A 19,505-nucleotide genomic window follows, 5' to 3' on the forward strand; every position below is an offset into this window, starting at 1 on the left:
ACTGAGGGGACAGACAGATCAAGGAAGTCAGAGAAAGACTGGGAGCTAGCCAGTGTGGAACAGAAAGCACTAAAGCACTGAGTGGAGAAGCTAGAGCCAAGACACAGGGCATGCAGAAGGAGACTGAAGTGAAGCTTTTTTATGAGTTAAAGCTGTGCAAGGTAAAGATTGGAGTGACAAGAGCAGACTGGAGGAGAACAAGCAGAAGAGTTTGGGATTGGGTTGGCAGATTCACTTCCAAGGATGAGACAGAAATACCCATTGTCAGCAAGTATCTGCAAAACTCTGCAGTGAAGTGTCCTGCTCTCCTCAGTTTGATATGACTGGAAGATGACCTTCTTGTTTTCATCAGTTCCATCAGGTTAAAGGGATGGATGTATATGGGGAAGATCTGAGCATGGCTAAGGAATTCACATGACCAAGAGCAGCCTGTTGTCTTTTAAGAATGACCATCTGTAGGTGTGGGAAATCAGGAAATGAAGAGAAGTATTCTGTGAGCCAGAAAAAGGAAGTGCAAATTCAGGAATCCTGACTTCCATTTCCCATCTCAACTGTGCATGTAATTCTTGTTTTACTTTAGCTTCCTTTTGTTCCCACACCCACAGTTCTTCCTGCTGCCCACTTTTTGCTACAGAACTGCTGCTTTCACCCCTACTCATGACTCTCATTTACTTGCTGATTAAGTCTTCCTATACATTTCCATTCAAACGAGTCTCCAGAGATCCTGCTTCTTTCACCCTCACTCTTCAGAGCTCCTAACTGCTACTTCTTCCCTGCCTGATACTTGCTGTTGTACCTCTGTCCCAGATTTCTTTTGCCCTCTCTCACCTTGGTCTTTCCCAGGCTCCGGACAGCCCATCCACAACTTTTTCCCAGTTTCACTAATATTGTTGTTTTATCCTTCCTTCTGCAGACTTTCCAATTCTTGTATCATCTCTTATTTTCTTTTGTAGGCTTACACTGCTGTCAGGTACTCTTTCCTCCTGCTCCTTGAATGCCAGCAGAGGGAGCAGTAATTGCACAACTTAAGAGCATCACTGCTCTCAGTCTGCTGCCTGCATCACAGGAATTTTGATGCACTGCACTAGTGCATCAGCAGAGATGTGAGAGCATCAAAAAATCCAGTTATGTGATATCTTCACAGAGAATTTACAGTTCATCTTTAAGTGCTTCATAAGCAACTCTAAAAATGTCACCATGTAAGGCAGCTCTTCTTACAAATTGTACTACTTTTTTGCTTTTACCTTCTACTCTATGTCTTTACTTATTTTTTTGGAGGGTGGGGAGGGAGAATGGAAGGGGTAAAACTAAAATCAATCTTTTGTTCAAAGAAATATAAAAAAACTCAACTCCTCTCTTTTCTGTTATGCTTAATGCAAGAAAATAATTTAAAAAAAAAAAAAACTATAAATGACTTTGCATGTGAGGAGGTAATCCCACAAATGTAGACAGTTCTCAGTCTAGAAAAGTAATAAACACCTCCTGATAAGGGAGTGGCTTAACTAGGTTTCATTTTCTATGTAGATGTAGAGACACATGCTCAACTTGGGCAGAGAGCTGAACTGAGCTAGTAAGATGGGTTTGTGTGATGCATCTTTGATTACTTGGTCCACATCCGTCACTACTGATATACTTCTAGCTTTTATAATACACAGTTCTCTTCAGGCTCTTCCCTTCAGCTTTAAGTCCAGGACAGAAACCTTACGAAAGTTAAAACAAACTACAGAAACTAATAAACAATATTAAATAGTAAAGCAATAAATGTGCTGTCAAAAATAAACAGTCTTCAGCTAGGATCTGAAACCCTGCTCTCAGACTGTTGTTTATTTTTATTTCCAAACCTAAAATGCAATTCATACTACTAACTTCCTCCTTAAGATCGATTTATTTTTCAGCACTCAAGTTTTTTTCATTTTTTTAAAGCAGAGTTCAGAAAGAAAGCTGATAAAATGTTTGTGTGGCATAACCCTGGTCCTTTTCCAAACTTATTTTTCCATTCTGAGACAAATGTTTGGATTAATTTCCTAAAAGCACAATTAAACTGTTCAAACTATCACATAGTTACGTAGGCACTTGCTAAAAGAAAGTACAAGGGCTACTCTGAAAGTAAGGCCTCCTCCTTTTTCTATGCTGGCTCATGATGTCAGAGGCAGAAGTTGGTGGTATGGCAGTAAAGGTTGAACTTTCCCATTAACATCTCATTACATTTTGTTGCCCTGTGACAGATGTGTTACTGTGCTCTTTTTATCTATTGTAGTTTCCACAGAAATAAATAGGAGGCATTACCTTTGGAGTGATCTACGCACATGTATCACCACCCCTGCCTTTAGAAGCACGCTAGATAGTCTAATTTGGGTTTGAAGCAAAAAAACCAACAAGCACATCATATGCCACATGTCAAACACTAAACCCCAGTTTTAGAAGATGACTACTCAAAGCCATGAGTAACAGCCATTGTAGATTGGCATTTGGTGCTCTGTGACACTTTTACTCTGTCTTAATGTGGAAAGCTTTATGGGAATTTCTGTCATACAGTTTCCGTCTGTATGTAAAAAAAAAAAAAAAATACTAGGAAGTATTTTCAGCTTACCAAAAACAAGAAAACAAAAACTAAAGCATTAGGAAGGATCTGTGCTCACAAGATTTTATAGTGTTAGCTCAGGAGGATGCTTCTGCAGATCAGAGTATTGGAGACAATGCTGTTCTGAACCTCTTTTGCAGTTAGATAAGAACAAACAGGACAATGACACATGCAGGCAAAATTAGGTGAGGTTTCCAATGTCACTGAGGGCTTTGGCAGTGTGGACTCTACAGAGAGCTGGCATGCCCAAGACCATTTGCAGACGAGTGAACATTGGCCTATAAGCCATATAGCTTCACTACTGTCCTATTAACCCCTGCTAATGAGTTCTGTGTAGTGGCATGATTAAGAGATTCATGAATTTCCTGGTCTGAGTAGATACATCTTGAGAACTATGAAATTCTGACCTCAGGATACATCAAAATTAATAGCAGCCAGAGGGAGAATCAAAATTAGATCTAAGATAATCTCTCTATGACAGTATATTCTGTCAGCCCTACTGCAATGTTTTTTACCAGACTTTTCATGTCAAAATCACACCATTAGTCAAAATGAACATAAAAACAATGAACCTTACCTGATTTTGTCCCATGCCATGACATGGGTATAGTATGACCCTGTGTCCAGTTATTTCGTGTTCATTTGGAGGGTTATAATCAAAGCAGAAGTTGGCCATTCCTCTGTTCTTCAGCTAATCAAAACAAAAGAATATGTTAAAGAAAGGAAAATACATCGCAGTCACTTTACAGCTGCTAGGCTGTGAGGTTTATAGCCCAGAGCTGTTTCCCGGGAATTGGAATGGATCAAATGGATCACCTCCTTCAGACTAAAGTGAAAGAAAACTGAGGGGACTGTCCTGACTTGGTCATTGAACCAGTCAGACATGAAGGCTTCCCCAGGAAGGACACAATGTTCCAGGGTGTTTTGCAAGTGAAGTAGGCAGGGGCCACCTCCTATCACGTTGAGCAAGCCTGCACCTCACGCAGAACAGATATCTGACATGTCTTTCATTTCCATTCCTGCAGGGTCTACCTCTTCAATCTTCTAATGAAAAGAAGGTTACACAGTTTTTTTCAGTTTTTCAAATGAGAGATGTAAAAAGGAATTTGTTCTCAAAAGAACTCCAGTACCCTCTTGAGGTTGAACAGGCAGTCAGATTTTAAGATCAGAAACCATAAAAACAGGTTAAGATTTGTCTTTTGAAAGAGACACTAGATATTACATTAAATGTTCTTTACTACTAGAGCTGATCTTTGACACAATAGATGCATAATTTTTAGATTATGTGTTAAAATACTAAGCTAGCTGATTTCAGAAAATCAGGCTAATTAACAAGGACTTGCATTTAAGTATTCAGGAGTCAAAGGTAACTGAAATTAAGTGGAACAATGCCATAACAATTACTGAATCCTAGTATTACCCACTTAACCAAATTTAAAAACACATGGAGCAAAACAAGTTCTGTAAACACATGTTCAACCTGAATGCCCCCATTACTGGGTGTAATTATATCAGAGACAAAAAAAGAACAAGCAGAGCAAATCTCAGAAGAGTTACTTCTGTAGGGTACAATTTTGCGTCTCTTCACCACTAGCCATAATTATATCCTCAGTTCTCAATGCAGAGAAAAAACAAACAGAATTGAAAAGCGAAAGGTTAAAACCAACCAAACCCCTCAAGGTTCAAACTCACCAAAGAACAAACCATAGAAATAAGAAAATTAAATACTTGCACTCCACATGTGTTTTATTTTCCCTAACATCACCTTTTATTACTTCTTGATGTCTGCCTTCTGCTGCTTTGCACCCACTTCTGCTGTTGGGCAGCCACTTCTCAGCACACCTCATGCTTTGGATGGGAATGCACTAGGGGTTGAGGGGAACCATAGTGCTACCACGGCCTGGGGCTTCCCACAGGGCTGTGGCTGTCATGCTTGATAGAGCAGTTCCAAAGTACCACTACCACAACCTGAATAGCACCTCTGAGATGACACACACATATAAGTGGGAGAGGAGGGAAATGGGGACAGCATGGAACAGGGGGCTCTAGGGTGATGGGCTGGAGACTCTTCCTCCCTCTCCCACCCTCTGAAGGGAGGTGTGCCATGAAGTGAACATGTTACAGACAGAGAAAGAAGCAGGAGGCTGCAGCAGGCTAGACATCTCTGCACTGAACAGTCTTTATCCCCCCTGCACGTCCTTCCCCCTGGTCTTCCACCTGTCTTGGCAAAGCTATTAACAGGAGTACATTTGCCAAATTTATACATTTAGGACTGAAGGCTTTGTGTTTTAATTTCTCTCCAAACACATTACTGCTATGTATTTGGTGTAACTTTCTCATTAAAGGATACAGCAACATCCAAATTTGGCACATTTCAAAATTCATTCTTATTTTTAGCATGCACATGTACCAGAAGTGAAATAAATCCTCTGGCCATTCTTTCTACTGACACTGCTTCTTGGCTTAAAAGGAATATACTACTGCACTCCTAAGTTGCCAAAAGAAGATGGTTTATTTACCTTTATAACATTGAGGAAGAAGTACTTTAAAACAAACAAAACAAAAACAGGGAAGAAAACAAATGATTTTTAACACACACCACAAGACAAAGCAATAATCTTCTGATGTTTTTATATTCTATGATAAAAAATCAGTCAAAGTCATACTCACTTAAAAATTAGAATCGTTATCTCTAAAATTACAAATCAGCTTCTGTTGTTGTCAGTGGTTGTCCTCAGGATCAGAGGGCTTCTCATTAGTATTTTTAGCAGTGTATGACTTTGCTTGACAGTCTACTGACACCGTGAGGAAGATGATCGTAGCAGAGGACTTGTCCTTGGTGCCCTTCCAGACAACTCAAAGCCTTCACTATCACTCCAAGTGTGCGCCCTTCACTGTCATTCCCTGGCATTTGCTCTAGCAAGTGCCTTTTGTGACTTATAATTTTAAATAACCTATTTTGAAATGCCATGCACCATCAGAACTATTCCAACAAGGCACAAGAACACTCTTCTATCCTTACACAATGCCCAACTACAGCAAACAAAATAGAAGTGGTATAAAAGTCTACTAACTTAAGCTCTGCTTCAGATGTTTAAAACTCAGTCTGTATTCCTACAATGCTACTCCACATGCTTTCTCATTTTCTTTTTTTCAGGAATAAAATCTTGTGTGCTGTGCAGCCATGTTCCTACACATACATTGTCAATAATTCAGCTTGGTTCTTTTAGGTTGTTTTATCAGACATGGGTAGATGTTCTTTCATACACTTTATCAGGAAGCCTAATCGATGCTTAAGATGTAGGGGGATAGTAAATAGTAAGGAGGTAAGTGATCTGATCTGACACAAAGGTCTGAAAGCAATTAGATTTTCAAATCTGATCATACCACCATTTACACTAAGAAAAATCAGTAATCATTCTGTTCCAAGTCAGTTTATGAAAATAATATTTTTCTCCCATTAAAGAGAATGCACAGTCTAAGTTCCATTTACATACAATAGTTCTATCAAAATAAGAATCATCCACTATTTGCTAGAGCTATCTTTGTTCTAATATCCACTGTAAACAAGTCATGCAATAAGAACAACATTTTCTCTGTGACTTACCTTAATTCTTTTGCAGAATGCTGCATTAGAGAAACAGAAGCAAAAGAAATGTTGATCACTTTCCCATTAAAACACATAGTTCAGTTCTAAGAAGTTCTGCTCATGCAGTATTACTGGCTATGCTTTTTTTTCCACTTTTGTTTCCTAGTGAAACATTGCAGGTTTACTCTATAGTGCCATTTAGTTACCATTCTGTTTGGAAGCTGAGACAGGTCATAAACAGCAACTACTGAAATATTCAGCTCAGTCCTTTACCTTTCAGTGCTTGGAGAAATGTAATCTGTTGTTTACTAATATCTGGACACTTGTATGTAATTACAGCAATGCACCTGGCATTCTGTAAATAATTCTTTACATTTTTCTTTTAAAGAGTATATATGTTTCATATAATTGTAAGCCTTGCACCAACAACGGATTTCTCACATTAAAACTTCATAGTATCAGTTGATAAACACAGCCAGTGGAGTACAGCCAACCTCTCTTTTCATCCACACTATAAAAAAAAAATCCTCTTTGTTCCTTTGCTGTGACATGGATATTGATGCATGGATATTGATGCATTAGTGGTATGGGCTAGTATCTGGACAAAGTAAGACATGAAATTGTAACAAGCCAACAGCTTCACTGTATTGACCAAACATAATCTTTTACCTCAAAGGCAATCCCAGCAGTCAGAGAGAACAATTTTACTGAGTGCTTGCTATTTTCAAATCATCTTTTTTAAAGGACAAAAGAACAAAGTGAACAATATCCTCAGATCTCTGTTAACTCTTTAACTGCAACTCTGAAGGAAGTACGCAGTACCAGAACACTGATGACTAAGACCCTCTGAATGAATCAATGATGTGATACTGTTGTTGCAATTCAGCTGCTCACCCCAAGAAACCTAGAACTGCACAGTTCCAGCACTGGCGCTTATACAGACAATTCTGACTTAAGTTGTAAAAGAAAAAATAAACAAAGAGAAGTAACATTGATGGTACCCCTTCTCAAAGTATGGCTGTTCAGAGTACTGACTGAAATCTGCACTGTGGTATTCAATAATTATTTCTGCTAAATTCTTCTGGAATAAAGCGCACTCATATTACTCACAGGCATCTTATAAGAATGCAATCATGGCTCAAGCAAAAAACCTCAAAACTCTGTATGTTTAAATAAAGCTCTAGGCAGCTAACATTTTCTGACAACCAATCTCAACAGATATGGTAAATACTTATTTAGGTATCAAGAAAAAAATGATAGTATAAGGGCCTAATTGTCAGAGCATGGCACTGAGTTTCACTCAACAATTCTTGCATATATTTCAATATCCGGTGGCTGACCTGTGGGTAATCTTAGAAAGATTTTCAATTTCAGTATAAAGATTTCCAGGGGATAAATAAATCCCCATATCCCTTTGCAGTCTCTTTGAACAATTAATAACCTCACACTAGGCAGAGCTATTAACAAAGCCAACACATTTAAACAGTCTTTTTGTGAACTAAAAAAGCACTATGCAAATAACACAGGAGGAAAGAACATGATCATGATCAGTGATTTACTGAAGTTAACAGATGGGGCTCAATATCCACAAATCAGCTGAATCAGTCAGTGTCATTTTTGCACTGTCACTTTCTTTGAGCATAACTGTACTTTAATCACATTTTAAATTCTTCCTGCCAGAAAACGGTATATTCCCATTATGCTCACAAGTAGATGGCAGCATTTAAGAACTTTTTTTAGAGAAATATATAGAGGACACCTAAATTACAACATTGATACCTCCAGCAGCTCTGAATAAGAATTATTTTTTCCAGGCATTTTCAAACCTTTTCTTGAAGATGACAACGCAGTTAATCTCAAAAAGACCTGCACCAATCTTTTCTCAAGACCAGTGGAACGTTATCACTACCACTAGTCAAGATTTTCTTTTGGCTGCTGAAGGGTGAAGGCAAAGAGAAGGATAAGGCTACTGAAATGCTTCTGGAAGATAATTTTTGTAATGCCTTATTGCTTTTAGTGTCTTTGGCCTTATCACTTAACAATCCAGCACAAAACAATGCAGCATGAACTAAAGTTGTCCCTGTTTGAGGTGCTGGATAGTGCTGGATACTACCTCTCATGTCAGTGATTGCAGAGAGATACCAATTCAAGAGCAAGTTTACAGACAAACAGAGGAGGGTGGCTGCTCTTTTAGAGGCTCTTCAGGGCTTTGCTGCACTACTGCTAATCAGTGCTTACTCAGAGGAAAATATGATGTTTCTGTATTAGGAAGTTTCTTGCTCAACAAGTAACAAAGGGAAGATTGTGGGGAGACATGCTTCCTATGTGTTTTTTTATGCCCTCAAAGATGAGTCTTAATTTTTTTTCTCCTCCAAAAAAAGAACAGCATAGAGTGAGTAACTGAAGTACAAATGACAGTAAACCAAGACTGTTGTGACACTGGCTGGGTGCGATGAATTGGTGTTGGAATGCAGCTTAGCTAGATTTGCAGAGTGATTGAGTTACAACCAAAGTATTTAAAAGTCAACATGGCATTTAAAGTCAAAAAGGTATTTTATATATCTTTATCAGGCAGAAAGGTACAGCCTTGTTCTCCTGACATGATAAGCAGCAGGTATATGCCATTTTTTCAGAGGAAGCAGGTATTTACTTTATCATCTCCAACTTCATCCTTTCCAAATGAGATTACAGTAACATGATATACACAAAGCTATAGTTCATATTTATTTTTAAGCTGCAAATAGTGTTGAAAGTTCTTGTCTATTAAGAAAGGAAAAGAGGATGCATACTGTGCCAGTGAGAACTGCTAATAAACCAATGATGTTCAAAAGTTATTAGTGTATTGGTTTTGACACAGAGAATTCAGTATTATCTGCGAGCACATAGCATAAGCACTCCTTCCTGTCATCAGGGCATCAGTTTTAATCATATAAAAAATGCAAATACACATTTTAAAAACACACTGTTTCTATTTTCAAGTTGACATCTAACAATCAGAAAACTTCAGTGGTTTCTTTTTTTATTATTCAAGTTTTTAAGAAATTAAAGGGTCATCCTTTGCTTGCAAGATGTCACTTGGAAGAAGCAGCTCATGGCAACATTACCTGTTCTCACCGCCTGTCACAGGATTTTTACAGTATCTCTATGTATAAAGATTCTGATAGATAACACATTTTGAAGTCTACCGATTCTATCTTCAGCTCTATCAAAAACCCATGCTGTCATTGGCATAAAAATACCATTGGAGTGAGCTAAAAGGAGTGCTCACGAAACCGCAAGGAGACTCCCTCTGCAGCCACCACGTACCATGCCAAAGAAGCCTGGTCTGTCCTCAGGTACATGAAGCTCTGGGTACACATTCTCCAAGAACCACTTAAAGTCCTTACATTTCAGTTTCTCTCGAAGGAGTCTCCTCTCTGTCACATCTCCATATGGTTCCTAAAAATAAATAAATTAATTAAAATAAAGATTAAAAACACAGAACAGATGCTCTCTTTTAAATTATCTGTTTACATTATTAGGAACCATATGCTCAAGTGATTAGTAGGACTTTTAACCAGGAAAAATTCCCATGTTTGGGCACTGGACTTGATTTTATTAGCCTTACATTTGTTATTATTGACCAAAAAAAAAAAAAAAAAAAAAAAAAGATCGGAATTGTGCGCATAAAATATTAAAATATACTAAAAGACAGAAAATTCCAGGAAATCCTCATGTATTCCTGAATACAATTTGCTGGACTAAGAAAATGTTGTGGAAAATTTACTTCTTCCAGCTAGATAACTGAAAATCTCAAAAGCAGAGAATGAATCTTGAGAATTAAAAATTGCTCCACCATCCATTTGCAAACTACTTATAATGATGGTTTTGTTTGTTTTTTTTTTTCCACTTAACTGATGAAATTTGTAAAATCTGCTAAGGTTTCCTTTGATCTTCACAGTTTTGGGGGTGGAGGGTATGAAATCTTAAGTCGCCAGAGAAAAACTTTCAGTGCAGACCTTTTCCTGCCTACAGATAGGAGCGTAGTTCACATCTTTTCATGTCTGTCTTCAAAATCTATCTTTATATTGACTGGGGACGTCAGACACTCAGGCATGATGTACTGCTCATACTCCCCAGACTCTTGCAGGTCACCTGACACACTCTTTATCATTCCAAAAATATATTTGCTTTTCTCAAAACTGGAAATAAAACTGAAAACACAAAATGGATGTAAAGCAAGAGGCAAAAATGCCTGCTTGAATAAACAAACAGCATGACACATTAGCTCCAAGGTCTGAACATTAATCTCAAAGCGAAACCTTACGGACCAAATTCTGCAGCCTTAGCATCAATCATTTTTCCATTATGCTGTGGAGCTGAACAGTTGGGTTAGATGAAGTAAAAGTTTCTAAACTCAGCTGCCGAAGCCAGTGATGCACAGAATATTATGGAAACCACAAGGCATTGGCAGCAGCCTTGATACATGCAAAACAAAACAAAACAAACAGAAAAAAAACACGCAAGAGTCTTAGCTTAAATCCACAGTGCTACAAGCAAGCCAATATGCAAAGCTTATGTTACTAGCATTACAGGCATCAGCCACCTTGGACTTTACAAGAAAATCTGCCAGCATGTATGGCTGTGTCCTCTTTGCATAAAACACAAGCAGAATCATGCCAGTGTTGCCTGTGAACTCACAATGTCTCCGGATACTCATAACCATACTTCTCTCAATGTCAGACTCCAACAATAAAACCTAAATGGATTTTACGATGTTAAGGTAACACAATTATTACTAAAATATGGACTATAATAACCTAATTGCCTAGTTTAAACCAAAGTAACACAATACTAACGCTAGCAATATTCAGTTCTTTGAAAAACATGGTGATTTGAAGAGTATTTTTTTTCACAAGCATTTCTAATGGGATATGGGACATTTGCACACACTAGGAACTTACTGTCTAGTCTCTAAGTCCTGGTCAGGTGTAGTCAGAGGTGGATGTCCAGCAGCCTGCGCTGCACAGCATGCTACTGCACTCCAGTCTACGGGCCCATCCATGTAAATTTAACCAAACTACCAATTTGCCACACTTCCTTACTGTTCTGACCTACTCAAATTTCACACTAGGTATCTTCTGAACTATTTTGCTAACAAATGATCTTATATTTTCTTCTGCATTAAAACTGTGAAAACAAACAAAAACTGACACTTATAACATTCTAATAGGAACATTTTCATCCCAGATTCTCATCATTTTGGTCTTTCCAATACCAATTTTTAATTTTTTGTTTGTTTAAATTGAACACCCTGCAGCAGTAAATTGAATGTGGAAAATGTAAATTTGTCTTACATAAATGCAAAGTTTTACAATTATCAAAAGATGACTGATCTTATGTGATCACATAAAAGTGATCAGATAAAAATCTACTGTCCATTGAAATCATTTAAATGTGTTGACTAAAATTCATTTACTGTGTTTCTGCTGTGTAATTTTTGAATTGATATCATCTGTTTCATGGAAGCATACACTTCCAGCTAAACAGTTCCTCCTTGTTTGAGCCATCACACTTCATTCTTTAATTCATTTATCTATTCACAAGTTTAGCCTTCTCAACTTACAGAATTTCTGTTTCTCCAAAGAATTTAAAGACTACATACACACTTATTTTCTGTTTGGGAAAATGTTTCAGAAGAAGTAAGAAAGAAACCTTTGACATTAAACATTAGTTAAATTAACAGCGAATTCATTGAACACAAATTCAACTCTAAGAACAAGAGACTCAACTCACCAGGCGAGCGTGTGGGTTTCGATGATAATAAAGTTCTTTATATTCATCCATCCACACTTCAGCTGCACGTACGCTGTTTGCAAGAGCTTTAGATCGTGAGTAGGGAGCTTGTTTGGGGAAAACATGGCCTACATGTGAGCAAGGGTGGACTTCAAGACTTCCTCCACACTGCCATATCTGAACAAAGAATTTCCGTTGTGCATTGTAAATTTCAGTCTTTGCAAGCAGAAGGATACACATCTTTGCAAGGATAATACTTTCCTCAAGAATAACACAGTATAAGTCATGCATACAATAATTTTGCCTCTCATATGATGAATTAAATAGGTTAACTTCATCATGAACTCAGAGCAAATCACTAGAAGTAATAAGAACATAGATGGTTTTATCAAGTGTACTTTTTCTGAAAGCACAATAAGAAATGGTCTGCAGTACTTCTGAGGGTCTAACTGTTGTCTACAAGTCAAATTACATAAGCAAGAGACATCTTTCTAGGCAAAATTTATCATACAAATAGCCTTCTCAGAAAGAAACTTGATATTTATCAGGAACTGAATCTTGCTTTGCCTGTATTCTCTGGCAAGCTGACTTGATAAAGCTTGTAAAACCACTACTTGTGCTTCTATTTCTACGCTCACCATTTCAGAATACAGGTATAGGTGCTCAGTTACGAAATGTGAGTAATCTTAAACAAGAGATCAGAAAAAAGAACCCAAAATTCAACACATAAAAAAGTAAACAAAGAAATTCTGTTACTGACTCTCGGTGTCCAACCAATAACAGTAGGAAAAAAATTCTTCTATTTAAATCAGCTTGCTGTTGAGGAAAGTACTTGAGCTTGCACACGGAGCTGTGCTCTCATCCTCAGGCCTTTGGCTGCCTAGCCCAGAAAATGGATGTCTGTGGAGTGAAGCCCCCAAGTGAGCATCCAGCAGGGGATGAGCCACAGCACACACAGTTCTGTAATTACACTCCTCTACCCCAAAACCCTGGCCACTATGGCTTAACAGACCTTTTACAGTCCATCCCCACCACTCATTGCAATCCCAAGCTTGCTTTAATGAAAGCAGGTGCAGCCCACACACACCTACTGTGCATGAGCATGATACCGCAGGCTCCCTGGTTCAGAAGGGCGCCAGAAACAAGGCTACTGAAATTTAGTCAGGTGAGAGGAAAGGGAAGACACGCTGCAACTGAACAATCTTGAGGCTATCACCAGTTGCTCTGACAGATTTTCTGAAGAAGCTTTTTTCAAGCTGGAAATCCAGGCAATTAATTGTCCTCACTTACTTAACCATCCATATGTAGGTGGCTGCTCATTTTTCCTAAGGAGGATGGAACCTGATGATCCTTGAAGTCCTTCGCAACCCAAGCCATTTTATGATTCTATGACGAGGGAAATTGGCTAAGATATGTTTAAGGAATAGAGAGGTTTGCTGGGTTTCTTTTGAACAGAAAGAAGATTAAAGGAGTTGTGCAAGAAATCTACCATTCTACACTGACTTCTTAAACAACCTGCATTTTTTCAAACTTAAGTCATGCTACAGCCATTTCAAAAGGCACTATGAAATCAACCATCCGCTCTCTTTATAGGGTTTCCCTTAGGGAGATTTCTGTTTCAAAACAAAAGCTATCTTAAGTTATAGCTTCCATATCCAAGACTGTATTTTTTGAGGTTGAAATTTATCAGGCAAGTATTGTCAACAAATATTAAGGTCCATTACATTTACTGAAGCCCATCAATTTCCATTCTTGTTATATTCCTTAGATGCTTTTTTTTTTTTTTTTTTGATGATTAGTATTTTGATCAGTTTGTGTTCAACAAGAAAATACAAGCAATGGACCATAAAGACTACTGAAGTAAAAATGCAGTGTTAAGAAAGATGCACTTTCTTGTAAAGTTCTTTGATAAAGTCTGATTTAAATGGAATAAAAGAAACTGACTACATTTATTAAATTGCTGCCAAAAAGAAAATTCCACAGCATCTGAATTTTCAGTAGCTACAGCTCTGAATTTCTCTAAGAAAAATAACTGTAGGTTGCTAGGCAGTGCCCATTAAATTCTGCTTCCCTCATTAGAAAGGTTTAAAATTTCTTGTCTTCCCATTACAAGAACTAGATATGTTTTAACTACTGTGTTTTAACCACCCAATTCTTCAAAAGACTTATTTATTTATTTTAAAGGAAAACATATTTCAACTTCTATATAAAATGAAGAGCTATAAAATAAAGCAAATAATTCAACAGAGACACCAAATTTGATCATTATATGTTAAATAAATGACTCTGGGGAAGTTTCTCCCCTGAAACCATTTCCACCTCCTGTAACATAGAAGCACATCAGATTTTATTTATATTGTGCCTGCTCATGTGCATGCAAATATGATTCTTTACTAGGTCTGGCAACTCTCATCATAAGAGAAGCTTTTCTTTTTTCCTATCACACGAAGAGAACAAGGTGACATTGGTTTTACTTTCACTTTCATCTTGATGCACGCAGGCTATAAACATTTTTTCTTTGCTTAACAGGAATGAATGCTTGCATTAGGAAAGCTACAATAGCCATACAGCTGTCCCTGTCCCTGCCAGGCTCTGGACAAGTGACCCAATTGCTGGGTCAAAAAACGCTAAATAGGAAAAGCAAGTTGGCAGTCAAGAAATTAGTTTCCTGTATGAACTGCAGTCTCCATGGTGGTGTTTTAGGACTCGTTGGGAGGTAAAAAGGAAAAGAAGATGCTACTCTCTAAGCAAAGATAAGGGGACACAACCTGTTCCTAAAGCCACCCAGGCTACACATGCTGCAGGAGAAATTTCCACATCAGGACAGGAAGAAACAGTGCAGAAAGGTTAGAGAAGAACCCAGAAAATCAGAGATATAGCAGCCAGGACTAACAGACAAGGAAATTTCAAGAAGAGAAGAATTAGCAGTAAGTAATTTTGCCTTTTTGAATATGTGTATTTTTCCCTCTTGCTGAAATGGTGAGATAAAGGATAGGCTGTAGATGTATCAAACAGCAGTCCCCAGAAGCAAACTTACAATGCATGCCAACAGCAGAAAAACACTGCAACCAGCTCGATGTACAGGAGACAGAAGATGAGAGGGCATTGCTTTGCATCCCTTGAGAAGGTGACTTTCAATGCCCATTATGACCATGAAGTGAAATTTTATCTAGCCAAATGGCATTAAGCAATCCCAAATCAAGGCACATTGACTCAATTCTGCATTCAGCACACAGCCTCAATCTCTCTTAGTCATAATGTTTTCAGCCAAAGCTTTGTCCTCCTTGCACCTCTCAAAGCCACAGTGAATTTCTTCAGTTTAGAATAAACAAATAGGAGGCAAAGGAGGCTTGAGAATGTTGTCTCAAGCTGTGACTGTGTTTTCAGAGACAAGAAAAATGAATTAATTTACAGTGGGCTTCAGTATTCCTGACCCCAATTTTTATGTCTGGCAGGTTCAGAAACCACAGAGATGAGAATTAGCACTGATTTATCCCTCTTGACCTTCTTCAGAAATGTGGGCAGCAGGAAGAACACACTAAAATGCTTTCCTAGTGCTCTGCTCCCTTCCACAAAATGCCTCACTGCAGGAGGCACAAACACAGAGGCAAAGCACATTGTCTGCAGTTTTGCTCCAAATGCCCAGATCCTTTGGCAATCCGCACTGGTGAAATGAGTGTGCCCAGACACATTCATTGGCCTGTGGAGCAGCTGCTACTGCTCAGTCCATCCTGCTGCACTGTTTGTCTCCCAGAAGAGAGCTGCTCAGTCACCTGTAGTCTGCAGGGAGCTGGAACAGCCCAAGAGAAGAAAGTCCTTCTCTAAGTTGAACAGACAAACCCACTGCTCACTCATGCTCTTGCATCACAGAGGGTCTATTAAGAGGGTCATCTTCTACACTTTTCTTTTTCCATGCAGGCTTTCCAGTCCCGAATGCCACAAGCCATCTCAGAGACAAAAAACACAACTCCTAACTCCTGTGAGCCAATGGCAACCTGACTAGTGTGACTGAGGGATTACCCCCAAAGAAAATAAGTCTCTGCATGTTTGGACTTCAGTGTCAGAAAAACTAACCTCCATATAAGAAAGGAGGCAAGGAGGGCTTCAGATCGTTGATCCTAGATGAGAATTCTCTCTCCAGAGAAAAACTGGGTCACTTCTGAATCAGTGCTTATTATCCTCCCAGGTCCTTTTCTTCTCTTTTTCTTTAGCTCTCTTTAGTTGTATTTCTGCACTACAGGCCACAGGAGACAGACACAGTGGCCACAAAGACTGCACACCTCTTCTGTTAACAGGTAAAAGTCTAAAGCAAGGCAGTCTCCTGATGAGAAGGCAGTCCTTTCTCACGAGAAGGTTCTGTACTATTTATTCCTGAAAGCTACTCTTAGCAACAAAAAAAAAAATAAAAAAACAACACAAAACCACCAATCCTTGCCCTCCTCAATCTGCAAACAGACGAAAATGCAAACATGACCATAAAATACATATATCTAGTGACAAAAAAAACCAAAACAAAACAAAAAGTCCACAAAAAAAAAAAAAAACAACACAACAACAAAAAGGGAAAGCATGTAAGTAACAAGTAAGTTATGAGCTCCTCACAAGTCAAAAATGGCTCTGTGGGATACCTTCTAAACCACCGCTGGATTGCTTCAGCAAGCTGAGTTGAACTATGTGCTCAGTGGGAATCAGCAACAGTGCATGTAACAGCGGACATGAGGAGAGCACGATCACTTTACTCATCTGTCTTCATTGTTCCATATCTTATTTTCCTTCGCTGCAAATCCTTTCTATTCTAGCACAGCAATCTATCTGCTTCTTGCCTGATTCCAGGTCCATTCTCTGGTGCGGTACCATTCTACCGTTCCTGGAGATTTCCTCGTTGTCTTTTATAACCTTTATCTGAACTTTTCCTGATGTGAAACAGAATTAAGCCTTACAGAAGCAGAGGCTTGCTCACCCTGTCCCACTGATAACTTCCATCAGTTGCCAGCTGTTCACTCTACCAGCTGCTACAGTCAACTCCAGCACCACATGTAGGAACTACTAATGTGTCTTTCCAACTATCTGCTTTAAGCCACAGAACATAAACTTCATACTCTAATGTCACACCACTGCTTACATTTTACGCTGACGTTCCAAATAAATAAATACTTTAAAAAGATGTCTTTTGAAATGGTTATTCTGAAGGAAAATATAGCTATAATGAAATGTGAGAACGATGAAAAAAGATTAATGTAAATGTACACTGAAAGATTCTCTTCTTTACATTTGCTAATGTCACAGCCATCTCACTGAATAAAAAGGACAGGATGAAACAAATAAGAAACTTGTTTTTACTTTCATGAAAAAAAAGTCACTTACCCTAAATGAAAACTCAAGGTTTTCTCCACCCCAGACTTCCATTCCTGTGTCATATGAGCCAAGATAATCAAAATACTTCTTACTCACAGAAAACAATCCGCCTGCCATGGTGGGAGACCTGTAAAAGAGAATAATAACTCTAAATTTAGTTAAAAGAAAAGGAATTTTAAAAACAACAAAATGAGCTAGAAATACATTTTCACTGTCTATTTTCTCAGACTTCAGGATACAGAGTAAGAGGCAGCTACTGATCAACTAAATATTCTACTGTGAGGCCATTTGAATTTAATGTTCTGCTAAAAAAAACGTATCAGAAATGAGTTTCAAAATATATTAAAATAAAAATATCAGTGAAATATGAGAAGACAAACATTATTCAGGGATAGATTTTTGCAACTGTAATGTCTTTGAGACTGGTGTTAAATGACTTACCTGTTACTTTAGATTACAGAACATATGTTTTTTGCGGTAGAATTATTTTAGTGAGTTCTGAAATTCTAAGTGCAGTACATTTGTAAATTTTACTTAAGTTGAAAGTAAACACAAACCTGTGCTTTAGTAATTAATAACAATATTCCTGATTCCATTAATAACAAGTGGAAAAACTCAGAAATTAGCTGATCAAAATTAAGTAAATGTAGCCACAGAGAGATTTTTTCCTTCAAAGATGACCTGCTCATCCGTATTTCTTTTAATTGCTTACTACCTTTGACAAAAAACAAAAACAAAAACAAAAAAAAAACAAAAACAAAAACAAAAACAAACAAACAAACAAACAAAAAAAAAAAAAAAAAAAAAAAGAGTCCAAATTGGAGCCATTCTGGCAGGGCAATGCTTAAAGGGCACAAGACACAGATCAACAGCACATTTAAGGGATGTACTTTCCGTAGAGTGGTGCATGCATCTGTACAGAAAAATTGAATTTGTTTAATATTGCTCCTAATTGTTTACAGCCTCAGAAAATGACCCTCTTTAAAGTGCCAACCTCATTATGCTGGTTGGAACTTAATTCACCTGACACTTTATGAATTTTACTAAATTGCAATTGATATAAGAATTAAAAAATGCTAGGTCTGCCATCACTTATTCTTAACATGTCAAAACTAATTTTACCAGCCATCTTTTTGACGCAACACAGTCTTATACTGTCATACGTTGTTTCAAAGAATGGAAAGAGATGAGATGAGACAGAGAAGAGAAAAAGACTCCATAAGCTGTCAGGCTCTTCTGCCTCACCCCTCCTCTAGTCTTTCCAAACAGTCAGTGATACCACTCTCCAAGCACTGCTGCTTTCTCCAGATAACTGTGCCACTCAGCTCAGCAACTGATCCACCTTGAAGCTTTATCATCATTTCCCCCTTGGCATTCCAAAGACAATTCCTTCTTGCTGGGAAGAAAAACACTGTATTTAAGCTAGAGGCTTTTACTTGAAAGTTTTTTTTGAATATGTGTATTAATGCATGCTTAAAGGGTCTGATTTACTGTCGCACTTTTCCCATTTAAAAAAAATCCTGTTTTCTCACAGTTGAGGATAAATTCATTATTATTAGTGAAGCACTGGGTATTATTATCATAAGTGGCCTAGAAAAGACTGGGGAAAAAAAATCAATCATTCTATATCTGTTGTAGGCTGTAAGATGACAATTTTTAAACAAAGGCAAGGACGTGATGTTAAAAATGCTGAAGAGGTGCTTCATTTCTCACAATGCACTGCTGAAATACAACAACCTCCCTGTCAGACCTTCAGCTATAGGGATTTTGTCTACAGTAAATACCCATTTACTAGAAGCACTCTTTGAACCTTCCTTAGCTAACCTAAAATTCAATACAGAGTGATAAATAACACCTATGGATTTCAACTCTTGCAAACAGAATTAAAACCCACCATGAGGAAGACACTCTCTCCTGCAAGTTAGTCCCTCAGAAATTATGGTAGGCAAAGCTAAACCATTTCAACCCAAATGAGGAATCTGAAAACTGGTTCACCTTGGAAAACAGAGCAAGAAGCCACCCCTATTGCTACAGCAGAGAGAAAGTCTTCAGAATGACTTCTGCCCTCTTGTTGGTTGACGATTTTTTTCTTCTTTTCATTGCTGACCAAGACATGTTTTTTCACAACGTAGATCTCTTTGTTTTGCATACAGGATATCCTCCAGTACTAATTAAGAACATACAACCTTTCCTTGTGCTGTTAAA

The 19,505-nt window shown here is 38.0% G+C and overlaps 1 protein-coding gene across 1 annotated transcript in view; it reads right to left on the minus strand.

Annotated features, from left to right (window-relative positions):
• Positions 1-19,505, minus strand: part of GALNT12 (polypeptide N-acetylgalactosaminyltransferase 12) — a 45,474-nt gene that overhangs the window by 7,736 nt on the left and 18,233 nt on the right. The window contains exons 5-8 of the mRNA XM_048940848.1: positions 17,310-17,427; positions 11,946-12,122; positions 9,477-9,608; positions 3,159-3,272 (exon numbers count right to left, since the gene is read on the minus strand). Of these exons, the coding sequence (XP_048796805.1) occupies positions 3,159-3,272; positions 9,477-9,608; positions 11,946-12,122; positions 17,310-17,427 (541 nt within the window). The remainder of the gene's footprint in view (positions 1-3,158; positions 3,273-9,476; positions 9,609-11,945; positions 12,123-17,309; positions 17,428-19,505) is intronic.

Source organism: Lagopus muta, chromosome 3 (assembly GCF_023343835.1).
Source record: "Lagopus muta isolate bLagMut1 chromosome 3, bLagMut1 primary, whole genome shotgun sequence".
NCBI lineage: Eukaryota > Metazoa > Chordata > Aves > Galliformes > Phasianidae > Lagopus > Lagopus muta.